Source organism: Podarcis cretensis (genome assembly GCF_951804945.1).
Source record: "Podarcis cretensis genome assembly, chromosome: 3".
Lineage (NCBI taxonomy): Eukaryota > Metazoa > Chordata > Lepidosauria > Squamata > Lacertidae > Podarcis > Podarcis cretensis.
The window spans coordinates 47,281,141-47,297,002 of record NC_137172.1 but is presented as its reverse complement, the minus strand read 5'-3'; the positions used below and the strand labels follow the sequence as shown (position 1 = coordinate 47,297,002).

At 41.8% G+C, this 15,862-nt stretch overlaps 1 protein-coding gene across 1 annotated transcript in view; it reads left to right on the top strand.

The window, feature by feature from the left end:
• Positions 1 to 15,460, top strand: part of ACTN2 (actinin alpha 2) — a 50,876-nt gene extending 35,416 nt beyond the window's left edge. The window contains exons 14-21 of the mRNA XM_079971201.1: positions 550 to 690; positions 2,417 to 2,599; positions 3,809 to 3,943; positions 5,220 to 5,399; positions 7,732 to 7,878; positions 12,369 to 12,434; positions 13,317 to 13,475; positions 14,118 to 15,460. Coding sequence (XP_079827327.1) covers positions 550 to 690; positions 2,417 to 2,599; positions 3,809 to 3,943; positions 5,220 to 5,399; positions 7,732 to 7,878; positions 12,369 to 12,434; positions 13,317 to 13,475; positions 14,118 to 14,276 — 1,170 coding nt within the window. The 3' untranslated portion in view covers positions 14,277 to 15,460. The remainder of the gene's footprint in view (positions 1 to 549; positions 691 to 2,416; positions 2,600 to 3,808; positions 3,944 to 5,219; positions 5,400 to 7,731; positions 7,879 to 12,368; positions 12,435 to 13,316; positions 13,476 to 14,117) is intronic.
• Positions 15,461 to 15,862: the final 402 nt, after the last annotated feature.

Genomic DNA, 15,862 nt, shown 5'->3' with positions numbered 1-15,862 from the left:
ATTTCCAGTCCGGCCAGGAGATGCTGGGGATTGAACCTGGATCCGTTTGCATGCAAAGCAGAACATGTATTCTGCCGCTGAACTATGGCTCTTCCCAATCCTATATGCCCCTTGTGCTGGGGGAGTGGGGGAATGGCGGAGAAAGCACACAACACACAAATGAAAAGAAAACCTTAAAAAGAAAGAGACATGCCTCCAGCATCTCTGGAAACATAGCCAAGGTCACCAGTGAGGAGAAGGGCAAGTGGCAATGCTGATACGTGGAAGGAGTCAGTGAACTCAGAATGATGTGAACATGCTTCCATTGCAAACCTCTGAATCACAGCACACACAGCAGCCAAATCCAGTAGCGCTGGCGGTGACACAGTCAGCAATGACCTCCCAAGTGCCTGTCCCCAGGAATCCCTTTTGCTTTCCTTTACCTGTGTACACTCGGAACTTCCTTTAACTTTGGTAGTATTTTTAAAAGGTTGCAGAGCCTATCCAAACTGTAAGCCAAAGTGAATGTACACTTCTCATTTTGTCCGTTTCTGTATGTTTACTTCACAGAGGACAGAGAAATTGTTGGAAACAATTGACCAGCTTCACCTGGAGTTTGCTAAGAGAGCTGCTCCGTTCAACAACTGGATGGAAGGTGCAATGGAAGACTTGCAAGACATGTTTATTGTTCATAGCATAGAGGAGATCCAGGTAATAATATTATTCTTATTTTTCATTGTGAGCCTAGAGAAGTGAAGATGTTCCCTTTTCACTGTGAAGAAAGCGCCTATACTATTGCTGCCCTATTAAAAGACGCTTCAAATATTGCTTGTCCTTATCTGTGTATTAGAAGAAGAAGAAAAAAATCCCGAGTCATGAATTTTATAAATGTGCAAAGACTAGGCACATGGCACATTCATCCTGACATGTGCATCCTCAGGATCTTATGGTGGTGATGGGGTGCAGATAGGCAAGAGATACTATTTTGGAATGACTAGACTGCCAGACTTGGATCAGGGAGATTTGAATTCAGTCCTGCTCATTTCATTATTTCCCATGTTGCACAGATATAGCCCCATCCTTCTCTGCCCAGGGGGAGGTCATTGTAACTGAGTGGAGGGACCATTTCCAAATTTGTAAATGCAGCGCTTCTGCCATCAGGCAAGCCTCAATATAATGTTTAGTACAGGACGTCCTCTTTTCTTCTGTGCATGGAGCCAGCACAGACTGTGAGATCAGCACAGACCAAATCATCAGCTAAGTGTGCTATTTGGCTGGCCTTTCAGCATTTGGGAGAGAACTCCGTCTAACACCAGCTCCAGATTTTTGGGCCTCAGCTGGCCTCCCTCTCTGAATTAAACTGCATCCACTGTACATTTTTTGACGCCCTCCCTGCGGCCTAATCCACACAAATGCTCAGAGGGACAGTGTGGGACACTGTTCCATCTCCTCATTCTTGCCACCGCTTGCATGCTCACAAGCAGCATGCAAGGAGGAGGAGGCTCTTGGGGTTCAGTGGGCCCTCTCCTGGGGTGTGGGGTGTGGCAGCTTCCTGACAAGGCCACCCCCATTACCAGTAATGGATATATGATCTTTTTTTTTCTTTTCTTTTTACTAATTGCTAGGGCTGTCTTTTTGAGAGTTCTGGGTAAGTTAGTTAACTTTCCCTTGAAAATATTTTCTGCAGAACTTCTTAGTTTGAGATGAACAACTTAGAACAATCAATCGTGGCCACAAGTACTGTAACTCCCTTACATTCATGCCCATACAGTAGTTTTCATGCACCAGTGTACTGATGTGCTAATTAAATGTTATGTATGTTTTCCCAGACATAGCCGGAATATGGGAAAATTCGGATGTATCGCAATGTCTTTGGTGGTTTTCTTTAAAAATAGCTCAACAACATGCTAATTTGCCAAATTTGGGTAAAACTAAGAAAAGCTCAACTTTTCTGTATGGATTTTCACTGTTTGAAATATGACAACCCTATTCAACACACAAGTGCCCCCAGTTTCAAGGATTCTTAACACTTTCTCTGCCTGCTGTTTTGTTGTTGTTTGTTTGTTTTTACTTCAAGTAGTTTCCCAATAATTATTTTTGCCTTGGAAGGTTCAGAACATGTGTTTTAAACAACTCTACCCAGAATCTCCTCCAAGCTGCTTTTCCTCTTACAAGGGGGAAATCAGGACTCTGTTACATGCATTTCTGTGTAATTGTAGTTAACCCCTCAGTGTTCAGCTCTGGGCCTCCTCTTGTCTGTCTTACCAATAATGATGAAGTGGTGGCTTTACATTGAGTCTGTGGAATTTATCAGCTATGCAACCTTGCTTATATTTGCATACAAACTGAGATGGGAGAGGGAATATGACACAGGGCCATATAGCTGGCAATGCAACTGTATCTATCCTTTCATTTACTCCTCTGTTTCTGATTTCAGAGTTTGATCACTGCCCACGAACAGTTTAAGGCCACTTTGCCTGAGGCAGATGGTGAAAGGCAAGCTATTGTATCAATCCATAATGAAGTGGAAAAAGTGATTAACAGTTACAGCCTCAGGATAAGTCCTAACAACCCTTACTCCACTGTCACTCTGGATGAGATCCGTACCAAATGGGATAAGGTACTGTAAGCAGAAAAATAATTTAGTTTATAGTTAATGGAAGTGTAGTGAAAATGTTCCATACAGGTGGGGTAATATCCCACCCTGAAAATGGAATGTTGTACTTTTAGTGTTGGTCTGAAGCAAGTAAAAAGGATTGGAGTGGGTGTTATAGCTATGTATGAAGCTGTTTGCTCTTTTAAATAATTATGGGTGTCTGTTGTGGGGATGGCTTTGCAGGTAAGGAGGGACAGCAGTGAGACACACAGCCAGATTACGATTAGTGTTTCTGATATTGGTTTTAAAAACATTTCAAGAAAAGGGCTTGAAATGGCAGGGAAGTATCGGAGCAAAGACTGCTCTTGCTGCTTTTCAAAACTTAAAAAAACCCTAATACTGAGAGAATAGCACACTAAGGAAATTTTAAAAAGGGGGGGGGATTAAAAGTAAGAATTCACAAACAGCAGTGATAGTGAGAGAGGTTGTACTGCTATCACCAAAAATATCATAGATACAAGCCAATATTTGTTTGCACCTGCATTTCACATGGTAATTGCAATATGCTCACAGTAGAAATTTTTTCCTTGAAGTAAAATATTACATTTGAGCTACTGAAGCAAAATGTGAAAGCCAGACTTCTGGACTTGGATAACAGATGGTAGAAGCATTTATTTAATAAAAAAAGACTGTGCTAAATGGTCCTCAACAATAGGCTGCTGCCACCACAACTACTATGGCTGCAGTTGGTTCAAAGCATTCAGTGGGAGGAGTGAAAGTGATAAGACAAGGTGAAGCTGTCAGTTTAGGCAGCAAATTCCAGAAATCCCATTTCCCTTTTTCTCTGTATGACATTAAAAAAAGAAAGAAAGAGTGGAAAGGGCTGTTCTTTCTTAAAACTACTTTCTTCATGTGTGAAAATATCTAAGGCAGTGGCTTAGGCTTCCTCCCCGTGAATAGGAGTTCACTTTTCGAATACAAAGAATTATATGTCACGGGGGGGGGGGATCAGGATTTTAGAGATGCTTGAGTGGGGCATGTCCAAAAACAGGTTGGGAACCACTGATCAAAGGGTAGCACCAAGAGGATTTCAGGGTTGACATTGATATGGTTTTAGCAAGGTCAGTGATTTCAATACGATCGGCTACATGCATTTGTAGCCTCCTGCCCCCAGACCTCTTATGTTTCAGCATCTGACTTTGTACATACCAACTCAACTTTGCATATTGGCAGGTAAAACAGCTTGTCCCAGTAAGGGATCAATCACTGCAAGAGGAGCTGGCCCGCCAGCATGCAAATGAACGCCTGCGTCGCCAGTTTGCTGCTCAGGCCAATGTCATTGGACCCTGGATCCAAACCAAGATGGAGGTAATTCTGACTAAGATGTGCAGCTTTTACTGTTTCCTTAGAGGTGTATGCAGAATGTCAAAGGTTCCATCACTCCACAGGTGCTAAACTAACGAACAGTTACTTTTTCTCGCTATCAGTTATAATCTTACTATCTTTTTTTAAGTGCCAGAAAATACACAACAGAAAAATGGGATACTCCTTGTCAGGGGTGAGTGAGTCCGGCAGTGTAAGTCAGAGGGGCAAAGCAAGAAAACTGGGAATTTGACAATGGCATTATGGGGAGAATCTTGTTGTATTGGAGGTCCAGGGAAGGAGAGACTAGTGTGGTTGATGCGGAGCAATTTTGCTACTGAGGAGTGCCTCCATAAGGAAAGGTACATAGCCCAACTGAATGGTGGGGGTACAGTTCCAAACATAGTTGTGGCTTCCCCCAAAGAATTCTGGGAACTGTAGTTTGTTCAGTGTCCTGAGAGTTGTTAGGCAACCCCTTGTAGCGCTACAGTTACAATCACCCTTCTCAGAATCTTTGAAGGAAACCATGCCTGTTTAAATGGTTTAAGAGTCCTTTAAATGCATGGTGTGGATGTGACCATGGAGACAGGTTTGAAAGAAGGAGACCAAGAGGGATGTGACATGCAGAATAGAGACAAAGTACATAAGAGAAGATGTGGGGCGGAAACAGAAGCAGAAAGGTCTGTATATGTTTTACACGCCGCTTGAGGTCATAACAGTGTTACGACTCATCCTCACAGTAAAAAAAAAGTGAAGACTTTCATACCATCAAAGAAGGTTGTGCAAGCTGAGAAATGTTTTGGAATTGCTTTCTAAGTAAGAGCATGCACAATTTGGGGTGTTTCCAGATGAAGGGTTTTGCAAGTGTTCTGTGTTCCAGATCTGTGCAGGCACGCCTTTCCACTCTTTGAGTTGGACAGTATGGTTTTCAGCTAATAGGAACTAGGCAGTAACCCATCTTCTGTAACAACCACAAGCGTCGCCATCAAGGGTGGGGCACCTGTGGCTCTCCAGATGTTGTTGGACTCCAACTCCCATCAGCCCACCTAGCATGGCCTATGGCCCAATGACATCTGGAGGACCAACATTTCCCCACACGTCTGATTATTGTATACAGATACCTATCAATGCCAATGCACAAATATGAGTGTTCCTACCTCCCTTTGTGACTTTTGTAAATTAAGTTTACTGCTGCTTTAAAATGTATTTACCATGAAGAAATGTATTTTGCAAACTAACATTTTTTCCTCTCTCTCTCTCTCTCACTCTCCCCCTTTGGCAGGAAATTGCCCGGAGCTCTGTTGACATAGCAGGACCATTAGAGGACCAGATGAACCAATTAAAGCAGTTTGAGCACAATATCATAAATTACAAACTTAATATTGACAAACTAGAAGGAGACCATCAACTGATTCAAGAAGCCCTGGTGTTCGATAATAAGCACACCAATTATACAATGGAGGTAGCCGCTGAGTCCTTTCTATGCCATTTAGTTACATAGCACATTCTTTAGTTATGTATCCTATCTGCAGCATCGCTGCTGTTTGCATGATTTTCACAGTGATAGTCACAAATTTATGGTGCATTCTTGTGTGAATTCAAATGAGAAATCAAGGGTGTTTTCATGCAGTTCTAGAACAGGAAAATGTGTATTGCAATAGAACAATACTTAGTGTTTATATAATGTTTTAGACTGTTCAATGAGCTTCACAGATAGTGGCTTGGTTCACACAGCATACTAAGCCCAGAGTGGGCTCCCAGAGAAGAACTCTCAGCCTCTTTACTATTCCCCAGTCCTTTTTCTCAAACTCATGTCCCTATTAAAAACAGGCACCTGCTGCTCTTTTGGTAATTGAAGCAGATCTACATTTAAATGCTCAACTCTGTCACCATCCTGCACACCTGAGACTGAAGTGTGCCTAGCCTAAGACCATCTTGTCAGTTCATGGCAAATGCCTGTCTCATAGCTTTAACATGTAGCTTTTTTGCTGCCTCAGTTCTAAAGCTGGTTCAGCTATGGAATGCTTTCTGCTATAGAAAGCCGCTTACATTTTTAAAATTCTTCTATAAGACATCTGTCCTATTGCAAGCTGCTTAAGAAGATTAAGTTGCTGTGTACCTTGGCAGCTTCTGATCTTAAATGTAGATAGTTGCACAGGAAAAATAGCAATGGAATGCATTCACCCCTTCACTCTTTAAATGGGTGGCATTTTAAAAAATGACCCATTAACTTGCTCTTGCATTTCACAATAGAAAGACAGCCCAACAAATCATTTGTTTATTTGATTCATATCTCACCCAATATCCCTCAGGGCTCACGTCGGGAAACAACAACAATAAAACAGGATTTATGAAATGGGATCATAAAAGATTGTGTCTTGTAGAAAAATAACAACTAAAATAACCCTCTATTTATCTCCACTAGATGCTTGCAAAATAGAATGGGCTTAGCTGCCTTCAGAAGATGCTACGGTTTTGTCAGACTCCCAGAGGAAGGCAGTAGCAGAGCTGAGAAATAGGCAGCCATTAAGAATACTTCTCTTTCTCCCCTTAGCAGTCATTTGGGTCATTTGGAGGACGCCCAGTTCTCTTAAATTGTTCCCTAAAAGCCACAGGAAACCAGTGCAGATGCTAGAGTACTGCTATACTTGCTTCCAGAGAGTCTTCTTCATCATGTAGATGAGCACCAAGCTGGGTACCATCTCCCATCTTCTAGAAAACCTCAGGCACACTGCAAGACTGAATATCAAAAGTTGCGATGGGAGGAATGGCATTTGCTACATCCAAACCTGAGGCATAGCTTCCTTACCAAATGAAGTTGTGAAAAGTAGTCCCTAGCATTGCCCATGATCTGGAAAAATGCAGGGATGGTGCCCCATTCCTTCTAGACTAGGGCTTGAGGGCTACATTGTCCCTTGGCCAGTCCTCCACATGCTTGTGGGGTGTGTGGCCAAAGCAAAAGTGGGTGTGGCCAAAACAAATGATTGTGCGCACACATACACATCACATGAACACCCACAGCACACCCTCACACACCCTCAGTGTACACACCACAAACACACATACACTTAACACACACACAAGCCTGTTTCCACTTCTGACTCCCACCCTCCTCTTTGTCCCCACCCTCCTGTCCTCAACCTCTATCTTACATCTGAAAATAAAACATAGGAAGAGCATACCTAGCTTGTATTTCACTGATAATGAAGTCAGGGATAGGCTTGTTGTAGCTGAGGATTTGCTTACCTGAGGCACACCTTGTACCTCCCTATACTATAAAATGCTGAATCTTGCTTTATATACCCCCATGATTAGCCTTGGTCACTGTGTTACTGTCGTAGTGCCCTGGCCCTGCTGTTGACTCCACCTCTGATCATATAACCTAGGGATTGTGTCACTTCCGCTAGACCACAATAGTAGGCGGGTCTATTCACAGTCAAAATATTCCTAGCAGTGGATCTCTCCAGCAGTCACCCATCATAGCCTTTCCGAATCTGCCAGGTTAGTCCTCATACTGAAATGTTTTTTACGGCAATATTTCTACAATATTTATTAGCCAGTAACTGGTGTTCATAAATAAGCTTGTCAAAACATTGTCTGAAATTCAGTTGCTAATTGAACAGTGCAGATAAATAGAAAACCAGAATACAAATTGGTTTAAGTGAGTAGGTTTCCTCTGACCTATCATTCTTTTATGTATTTGGTAGCAGTTCTACTTATCAATAGTTTCAATCAATCTGCCAGTCGGTTTTCTCTTGGGCTATCTTTAAAGCATCCCGGTTTCTCTGCCACAGCATATTCGTGTTGGATGGGAGCTGTTACTGACCACCATTGCCCGGACGATCAATGAAGTTGAGAATCAGATTCTTACAAGAGATGCCAAAGGAATCACCCAGCAACAAATGAATGAATTCAGAGCATCGTTTAATCACTTTGACAGGGTACAGTAGCCCATTTCCTTTCTTTTTTTAGCCTGAAACTGGTGTGTGCTTGTGTGTGCTTCTCTGCTACTGTCTTAATGTTTGTTTATTAAGCCTTCCTTTAGTCCTCCCCTAAGCCCCTACCTGCCATTCACATCTTCTTTTCTACCCAAAAAGTGCCCACTCAGGACAACCCCAAATCTATTTGGAATGTCTTACTTCTGGCCACATGACCCAGAAGCTGTACGCAGGCTCCCTCGGCCAATAAAGCGAGATGAGCGCCGCAACCCCAGAGTCGGTCACGACTGGACCTAATGGTCAGGGGTCCCTTTACCTTCACCTTTACTCCTGGCCAACCAGAGCTTCTCATCCAGAGAAGCATAAACGTTCCAGAGACGTCTCCACACAGCCTTGATATAGTTCACATCTCTCCTGTTTCCTGGCAGTACTCCTCTCCTTGTACTCGTCACTGTCTTCTTTCTCCACTCCACTCATCCCCATTTCTGTGAAAAAAGCTTAATTCAAATCCCCTGTGTGCATCAAAAGAATGTGTGAGTGGGACTGCTCTGCTCATGCCAGTCATGCTCCCTCCAGGTGTATTTTGGGTGGACCTAGGTTCTATATGCAGACCAACAGATGTATGTACATAGTGTTCTTCCACATGATCTTGGCCAGAACATGGCTGGAGAATGTGGTGGCTGCAGGGGCAGTCTATGCAGCATAACCCCACAAAACCTTCAAACATACTTCCAAAGCATGAGGGGTGTGCATGACTTGGTTTAGTCAGGATTACTGAAGAAATCAACTTTATATCTCAGTATTTTGGGATGTGGATGAATACCCTGTGTATGTGATCCTATACTCCCTTATCAAGAAGTGAAGGCTGAAATGTTGAAGCATAAATTGGTAAGATGTATACAAATTGAGTCTGGGAGGCAGAGGAAAAGTTCAGGGAACAAGGATGTTGGGATTTGTATTTGAAAAAGAGCTCCAGTCCTCTGCAGGCTTTGAAACTGGAAGTAACTTTCACTCCCAGTTTCCAACTAATCAAAATACTAGTGACCTCAATAATATAGACTGTTTAGATTTAAGCTGCAGAAGGTAGCAGGTATTTCCAGATATTAGTCATCTATCTGACATAATCTAAGCATCCATTCCCATCCTTGAACTGCTCGGTCTGGGTCTGTAATCCAGTTGAATTAAAGGTTGTCTTCTCTGTATTGATTTCCTGTACTTCCTGTTCCAGTGTTCCTGAACTGCTAAATACCTTCCAACAACTCACCAACAACCACCTCTAGAACTCATCCATAATTTCAGACAGCACCCTATTACCTTTTCTACGACTTCATTTGTGTTTTCCACCAACCACATGTTTAGGTGCTGCACAAAGCATAATGTGAAATATGCCAAGGGATTAATTGATGGTTGAAGTAGTTGACACCTGTCTCTAAGGCCAATCAAGCAGAAATTGCACAGATTAATAGCTTAGATCAGAGGTTTTCAACCTTTTTGAGTCCATGGCTCACTTGACCGACCACCATTCTTTCTGTGACACGCCTGTGGGGCTCAGGAACCCAGTTATGTCACCCCTTGCCTGCATAGCTAGCAGCCTCTCACCCTTTCTTGTGGAGTGTTCCATCAGCTACTCTTCTTGGGAGTCCTCCAGACAACCACTGCCACTGCCCCTGTTCTCTGAACTCCCACCCACTGCCCCCAAAAGAGGTGCCTCCTCACATTACCCCACAAGGGCCTGGGAAGACGAGAGTGGCCTCCAACGGAGAGTGGCCAAAGGTCAGTGTGAGGCTGGCGTCTTACCTTAGGAGGCAGCAGCGTCAGCAAGGCGCACTGCCGGGCGTGCATGGTGGAAAGGCTCCCCTTCAGCCCCAGGCAGGCCTTGCACACAGCAAGCCCAAGGAAGGTCAGTGCAGCATCTGCCTGCCTGCCTGGCCTCCCACTTGCCTGTCCATTCCCAACAGGAAAGGCTGGCGGACTGGCTGGCTGGGCTCCCTTGCCTGCTTGCTTGCTTACTCTGAGGCCACCTCAGCTTCTGGCAACGAGCACCCCTTGGCCAGCCCCAGAGGCACCATTCGCCTGGGGAGCTTGTAGCCAGGGCCGCTGCAACAAACAGCCACACAAGCCTTTGGGAGGCAGAGACCTGAGAGGGCATCAGAAGAGGGAGGGAAGGAAAGAGGAACAGAGGCCAGTGTTGCTTGCACACCCCTGGCCATCCTTCAAGGCACCCCAGGGTGCCGTGACAAACTGGTTGAAAACCACTGGGTTAGACTATTAAGTGGTGTTTGGCTAGCTGGCTCACATCTCTCGGACATAGTTCTATAACATTCTTATGCATGTGCTTATTCATGCCTGGCAAAAAAAAAAGCAGCTCCTAGAATGTATTACTCTTCCTGTTTAGAAACAGCTGCAAAAGAAAATTGCTTTCGAGCTAATTAATTCTGTTGTTTCTAAAAGTGCTTTTGATTGGATGATGTACTTAAGCAGAAAAATAAAAGGAAATGCTGTGTTTAATTCAGTGAAAAACAATCAGTAAAGATCCATAAAATTAAGATCCTGCCTGATAAATATGGTTTAAATGCTGGCGCATATTGGATCCAATTATTAATGTCTTTGATCTGATTTTCTAGGGATTATTCCATTTAAATTAGGTGGTAATAGCTGGAAGGGATGCATGTGTGTTTGTCAGAGAGAACAGACCTTTTCACACCATTGTTTAATCAGACAATAAATGTGCTTTTGTTAGCTAGTAATTTGTCCAAATACCTTTTCTTATGGCAATGATTTTGGCATTGGTATATAATTAAATGATTGTTAAATAAGTTCTATCTAATTTGGATAGAAATCTAATTCTTCCCCACATACAACAGCCATTACAATTGAAATTACCTTGTGGAAAGTTGTTTGTGTTTTTAGAGCCCCTTTGGAATAAATTGCTTGTGACACAAAGCAATGAGCATCAGAACTCCCCATTCCCTAGATGCCATTGGACCCTACTATTGGAGAGTAGAGTTGTTTTGAGTTCATTTTTGTTACATGCTTATATTTGATAGGGAGAAGCAACTGGTGGTCAGATACCTCAGTCCTTCCCTGATGGAACTTCCGTAGCATAACTACCAATTCAAGGAACCCCTCTTCCCCTATTGTCATCTATCTATATGGTATCCAGGTTTGCCCTTTTGGATGAACAGTTATGGGAGAGGCAAGTGATTTCCGTTGGTAAAGCAGAAAGCGTTAACCGCTCTCACTGCTCTCTGGGTCAGTAAAGGGAGGCCTGTAGTTCAGTGGCAGGGGATCATTTTGCATGCAGAACATCCAAGGTTCAATCCCTGGCATCTTCAGATAGGGCTGGGAATGTCGCATCTGAAACACTGTTGAAAGTCAGTGTTGATAGTACTGAGACAGATAGATCAACGGTCTGATTTAATAACCCAAATTAATTTTTTGTTTACCTTCTTCTCTTCTGTGGTTCCCCTGCGTGACATGACAATCTGGCAGTTTGGGTACCAGTGCAGTTAAAGCAAATATGTGTCTTTCCAGATGTTGTTGAACTCAGCCCCAGCTAGCTTGGCCAGCAGTCAGGGATGTTAGAAGCTGTAGTCCAACAAGATCTGGAGGTCATAGGTACCTTGTTTAGGGAAGCGTTTAATGTTTGATGAACTACTGTATTTTAATATTTTGTTGGAAGCTGCCCAGAGTGGCTGGGGTATAAACAAACAAACAAACAAACAAATATTATTATTACCCCATCCATGGCATAAAGCTTGCTTCTGCAGTTTAGGAAAGGTGGAAAGAATACAGGAAAACAAACTAAATACTAAAATAAACTATGGCAATCAGTTCAAGTAACCTCCACATCAATGTCTCATTTAAAAGTTAGATCTCAGCAGTTAATAGTCTTACTTTAATTAATATAATTGCCTTCCAGTGGAGCTTAAAAAAACCACCACAGGGTAAAACATGCAACCTTTTAATTCCACTTATCCTGATCCCAGGCAAAGGAATCCAATAATTGGATGCAAAGCAAACCATCACTCCAACAAATAAAACTATAAAATAATTCCAAGTCCCACAAATAAGTACTTTCTGCTCAAAAAATCAGTTTTGGGGGAACATGCCAATAATGCCTATATTACAAATCAGTCTTTAAAAGCACTGTAATTCTTGACAGATGTTACAACACTAATGTTAAAAACAATTAAATGTCTGCCACTCCAGTGTTAAACTTTCCTTTCCCCTTGCCACTTTGTCGTCTTTGATTCTGTTTGCTGCATCTCATTGGCCTTTTTCTGACATTATTTCTCGTGATGTTTACTTTCATGTAATCTACTTCTTCCTCTCTTCAACTGATGGTAGGACTGGTCCGTCAAAGAAACACCCTGTGTATCATGCAATTGATGGTGGGGTTATTTTAACTTCATGGGAATCCTGATGAACTGCTTGCTTGTGATTTGTGAAACCTTTCTTGCTATGTTCTATGTACTTCTTCCCATCAACAGAAGAAGAATGGGCTTATGGACCATGATGACTTCAGAGCCTGCTTAATTTCCATGGGCTATGATCTGGTATGAATTTTAAGATACAATTTTGTTAAAGTGTTCCACGTGCTACAGATAACAGCATTTTACACTACAGGTGCCCTAGCAGAATTATGGATGCTATCACAGAACACCCACAGCCAAACTCAAGTTACTCAAATCCTATAGGGGTGAAGAAAACTTGTTTCTTCACCCCTATAGCCATGTACAAATGTATCTGTATCCCTTTGTGGACATAGACATTAACTTAAACATTATTTATCCACAGATAAATTTTATGTTCACAAAGACATACAAATACACCAGAATATATTCTATTTCATTTCTGGATAAAGTAAATCTTTTACTTAAATTTTGTTAATAAAACCAAGCAGCTCCATAAACTGTTTGTTTAAAATTTCATGGGACCTGATTCAGCTGAACATTTGTGTGAGCAGGAGCCAGCACAATGAGTTGCAATGAGACTTCCCGGTCTCCTCCTCTGCATACCCCCACCTGCTTTGGGTGGTCAGGAGAACCCCCAGAAGAGGGGAGATTGATCCATATGGCAGGCGGAAACGCTTGTGCTGACCAAACTATCATAATAGCACAACTTTTAATTCTGCTTCTGGTTTATTATGCTTAGCTTTTGTATTTGTGCTATGCTTCAAGACCACAATTGAATAAAACACCAGATTTCAGTGGGCTTAAGCCTGCTTAGCTCTCTTTGTGATCCATGGCTATGAAATAACCCCTTCCTATCTGAGAATACTTAAAAGAATTTTTTGCGTAAATAAAAATAATGACAATTTGGACACATGAAGTGAATTTTGTATTTTAAAAAGCAAAACTGTGAGGTTGTATATATTTGCTTATATAATTCTTTCTGATTTTTCCCTCCACCATGACTGATTTTGAATCCTATCCAAGGGTGAAGCTGAGTTTGCCCGAATCATGTCCTTAGTTGATCCCAACGGTCAGGGAACAGTCTCCTTCCAATCTTTTATTGACTTCATGACCAGAGAGACTGCAGACACTGACACTGCTGAACAAGTTATTGCTTCTTTCAAGATCCTGGCTTCAGATAAGGTCAGTGTTTTTGTCTGCAGATGGTGGGATTTTCCATTTCCCTCAGCTCATGCAGGGTACCCAAAAGCTAGAAAAGCTGAACAAAATGTTCTATAACCTAGGTTAAAAACAGCAGGTTAAATAATAGTCACATGGCTTAAATAAAGGATAGCAGCAGGATGGTTTTGGCAAATCAGAGTGACAAGTCCGCTTGTGGCAATTCTAGAGAAACTTGACCTAAATTTTACAAATTCCACAGGCCCCAAATTCTGCAGCTGAAATTAAAAAGTACACGCAAGCTCAAATTTTCCAATGAGGAAAGCACAATTTTGTCCCGGTAAGTTGCTGCACAATCCTAGCTTGCAGTGAAAAATGCCAAGGATCAGAGGAGCTACACATGGGTGTCATGTGGCTTGTGTGAATCAATTGTATCAGAGGCCTGTAAAATATGTAGAAATGCCCTAGCATAACTGGCAGGAAAAGCTATGAGAATGCAGTATGATATATTTATGGCATACCCACAGTTTCCTTGGGCTTCTGACCAGCCCTATAGAATTGCCACTGTAGGGTATAAACAATAAATATTTCATATATATTTTTTTTCTGATGTTGAGAAGTTACAGGAAAACCTCTGAAGAAATTCCTTTTTATAAATCTTTGCAGCCTTATATTCTTGCTGAGGAGCTGCTTCGAGAACTGCCGCCTGAGCAAGCTCAGTACTGCATCAAAAGAATGCCAGCCTACAAAGGTCCAGGTGGTGTTCCTGGAGCTCTGGATTATACCTCATTTTCATCAGCATTGTATGGCGAAAGTGACCTGTAACGAGCAGCGGTCACCTTAGGCGTGTTAAGTGAATATATATGTATTACCCTCCAGTTTGCTCATTGAAAAGTGTGGCAAGCTGACTTCAAAATAAGTTTAGCAGGTACATTCAGTGAGTAACCAGTATATCAAATAAAGTGTGCAGCATTGATAGTTTTTTACATCGTTCATATGTAGTTTGTCAGCCTTATATAGTTACCCACTGCATTTGCCTAACGCCCTACTTGATTGTAATTTAAAGTAAAAAAACAAAGCCTGTAGGAAGTATTTCTCTCAGTGTCAAGTTAGGAAGCCTCAGGAAAAAGATAAAATATCGAAACCTTTTGAAAGTTTAACCCATTAAAACATTAAAATTCATGAAATGTTTTCCTTAAGAATTATCCACGTTTTATGCGAGTCTTTCACAGTCTCCCTCCAGGTGCCTGTTTTTTTACTTTCATGCTGAAGTAGTGCTCTCATCTGTGGAGACCAGATTTGGCATGCTTCTCCAGGTAGAGTGGCATATACGAGAGAAACAGGGAAATGAATCAAACCAAGAACATACTACCTAATATCATACTGAACTCTAATTAATTAATTTATTTTAATGTGTAACTCTGTTTTTAATTTTGGTTTGGCTTTCTGTTGGCATAAAAGTCACAGAGCCTCAGGAGTTCTATGTCAATAGATGGATGATAAGTTATAGCCTTAACCTTATAAGCAACAGATTATATTCAGCTAAGTCATATTCCGAGCACAGCCATTAAAATCAGCAGACAAGTTACGGAAGTCCATTTATTTCAATGGCTCTGCTCTTGAGTATGACTAATATTGGTTATCACCTAATACCTGGCTTTTACCTGGGCAGCTGAAAGGGCACAAAAATAACAGGATAATATAAAGAAGATCAACATGTTTGTGTTAAACTGTTTCGCTTTATGCTGTGTTCATTGTTCTGCTGCATTTGTTCTTGATTAATGCTGAATGTCAGTTTTTAGTCAGTTTTTTTTTTTACCTTAGTACAGCAATTGTATGGCAGGTTATTATAGAAGCCTATATAGAGCAATAAACTTTTTTACTTGAAGCAGTCGTGGGGGGATGCAATGCAAGCACTTAGAAGTATCAGCAAATGGCAAAGAACACCATACAGCCCTGTATTCTTAAAATGTGCCTGTTAAATAAAGCCTGCTTTTCAAACCTTAAAATGGATTTAGTTATGGAGATTCATTCAGTATACCTTCAAAACAATGCACAACTAGATATACTTGGTGTCTTTCCCCAAATTTTCTCCCAATTTAGTTAATTTCCTTTGGAGAACTCTACTTAGCAAGCCACTTGACCACCTTTAATTTCTTTTACATAGAAAATGTTAACTGTGCTTATAAGTAATAATTTGACCATAAGGAGTGGTAGCAAACTCCTTCTCATCAAAGGTGTTGACTCAGGAGAGTTGGGTAAACCCTACACATTGTTTTTATCATGAAGCAGCACATGGTCTCCATGTTTTGGGAAGTTGGGGCACATTTGGAAAAACTCTCATTGACATTTTAAAAATGTTTAAAAGGGCAGGGTGGTGGGTGCCAAGAGAGGTATCTGAGGATCCCAAG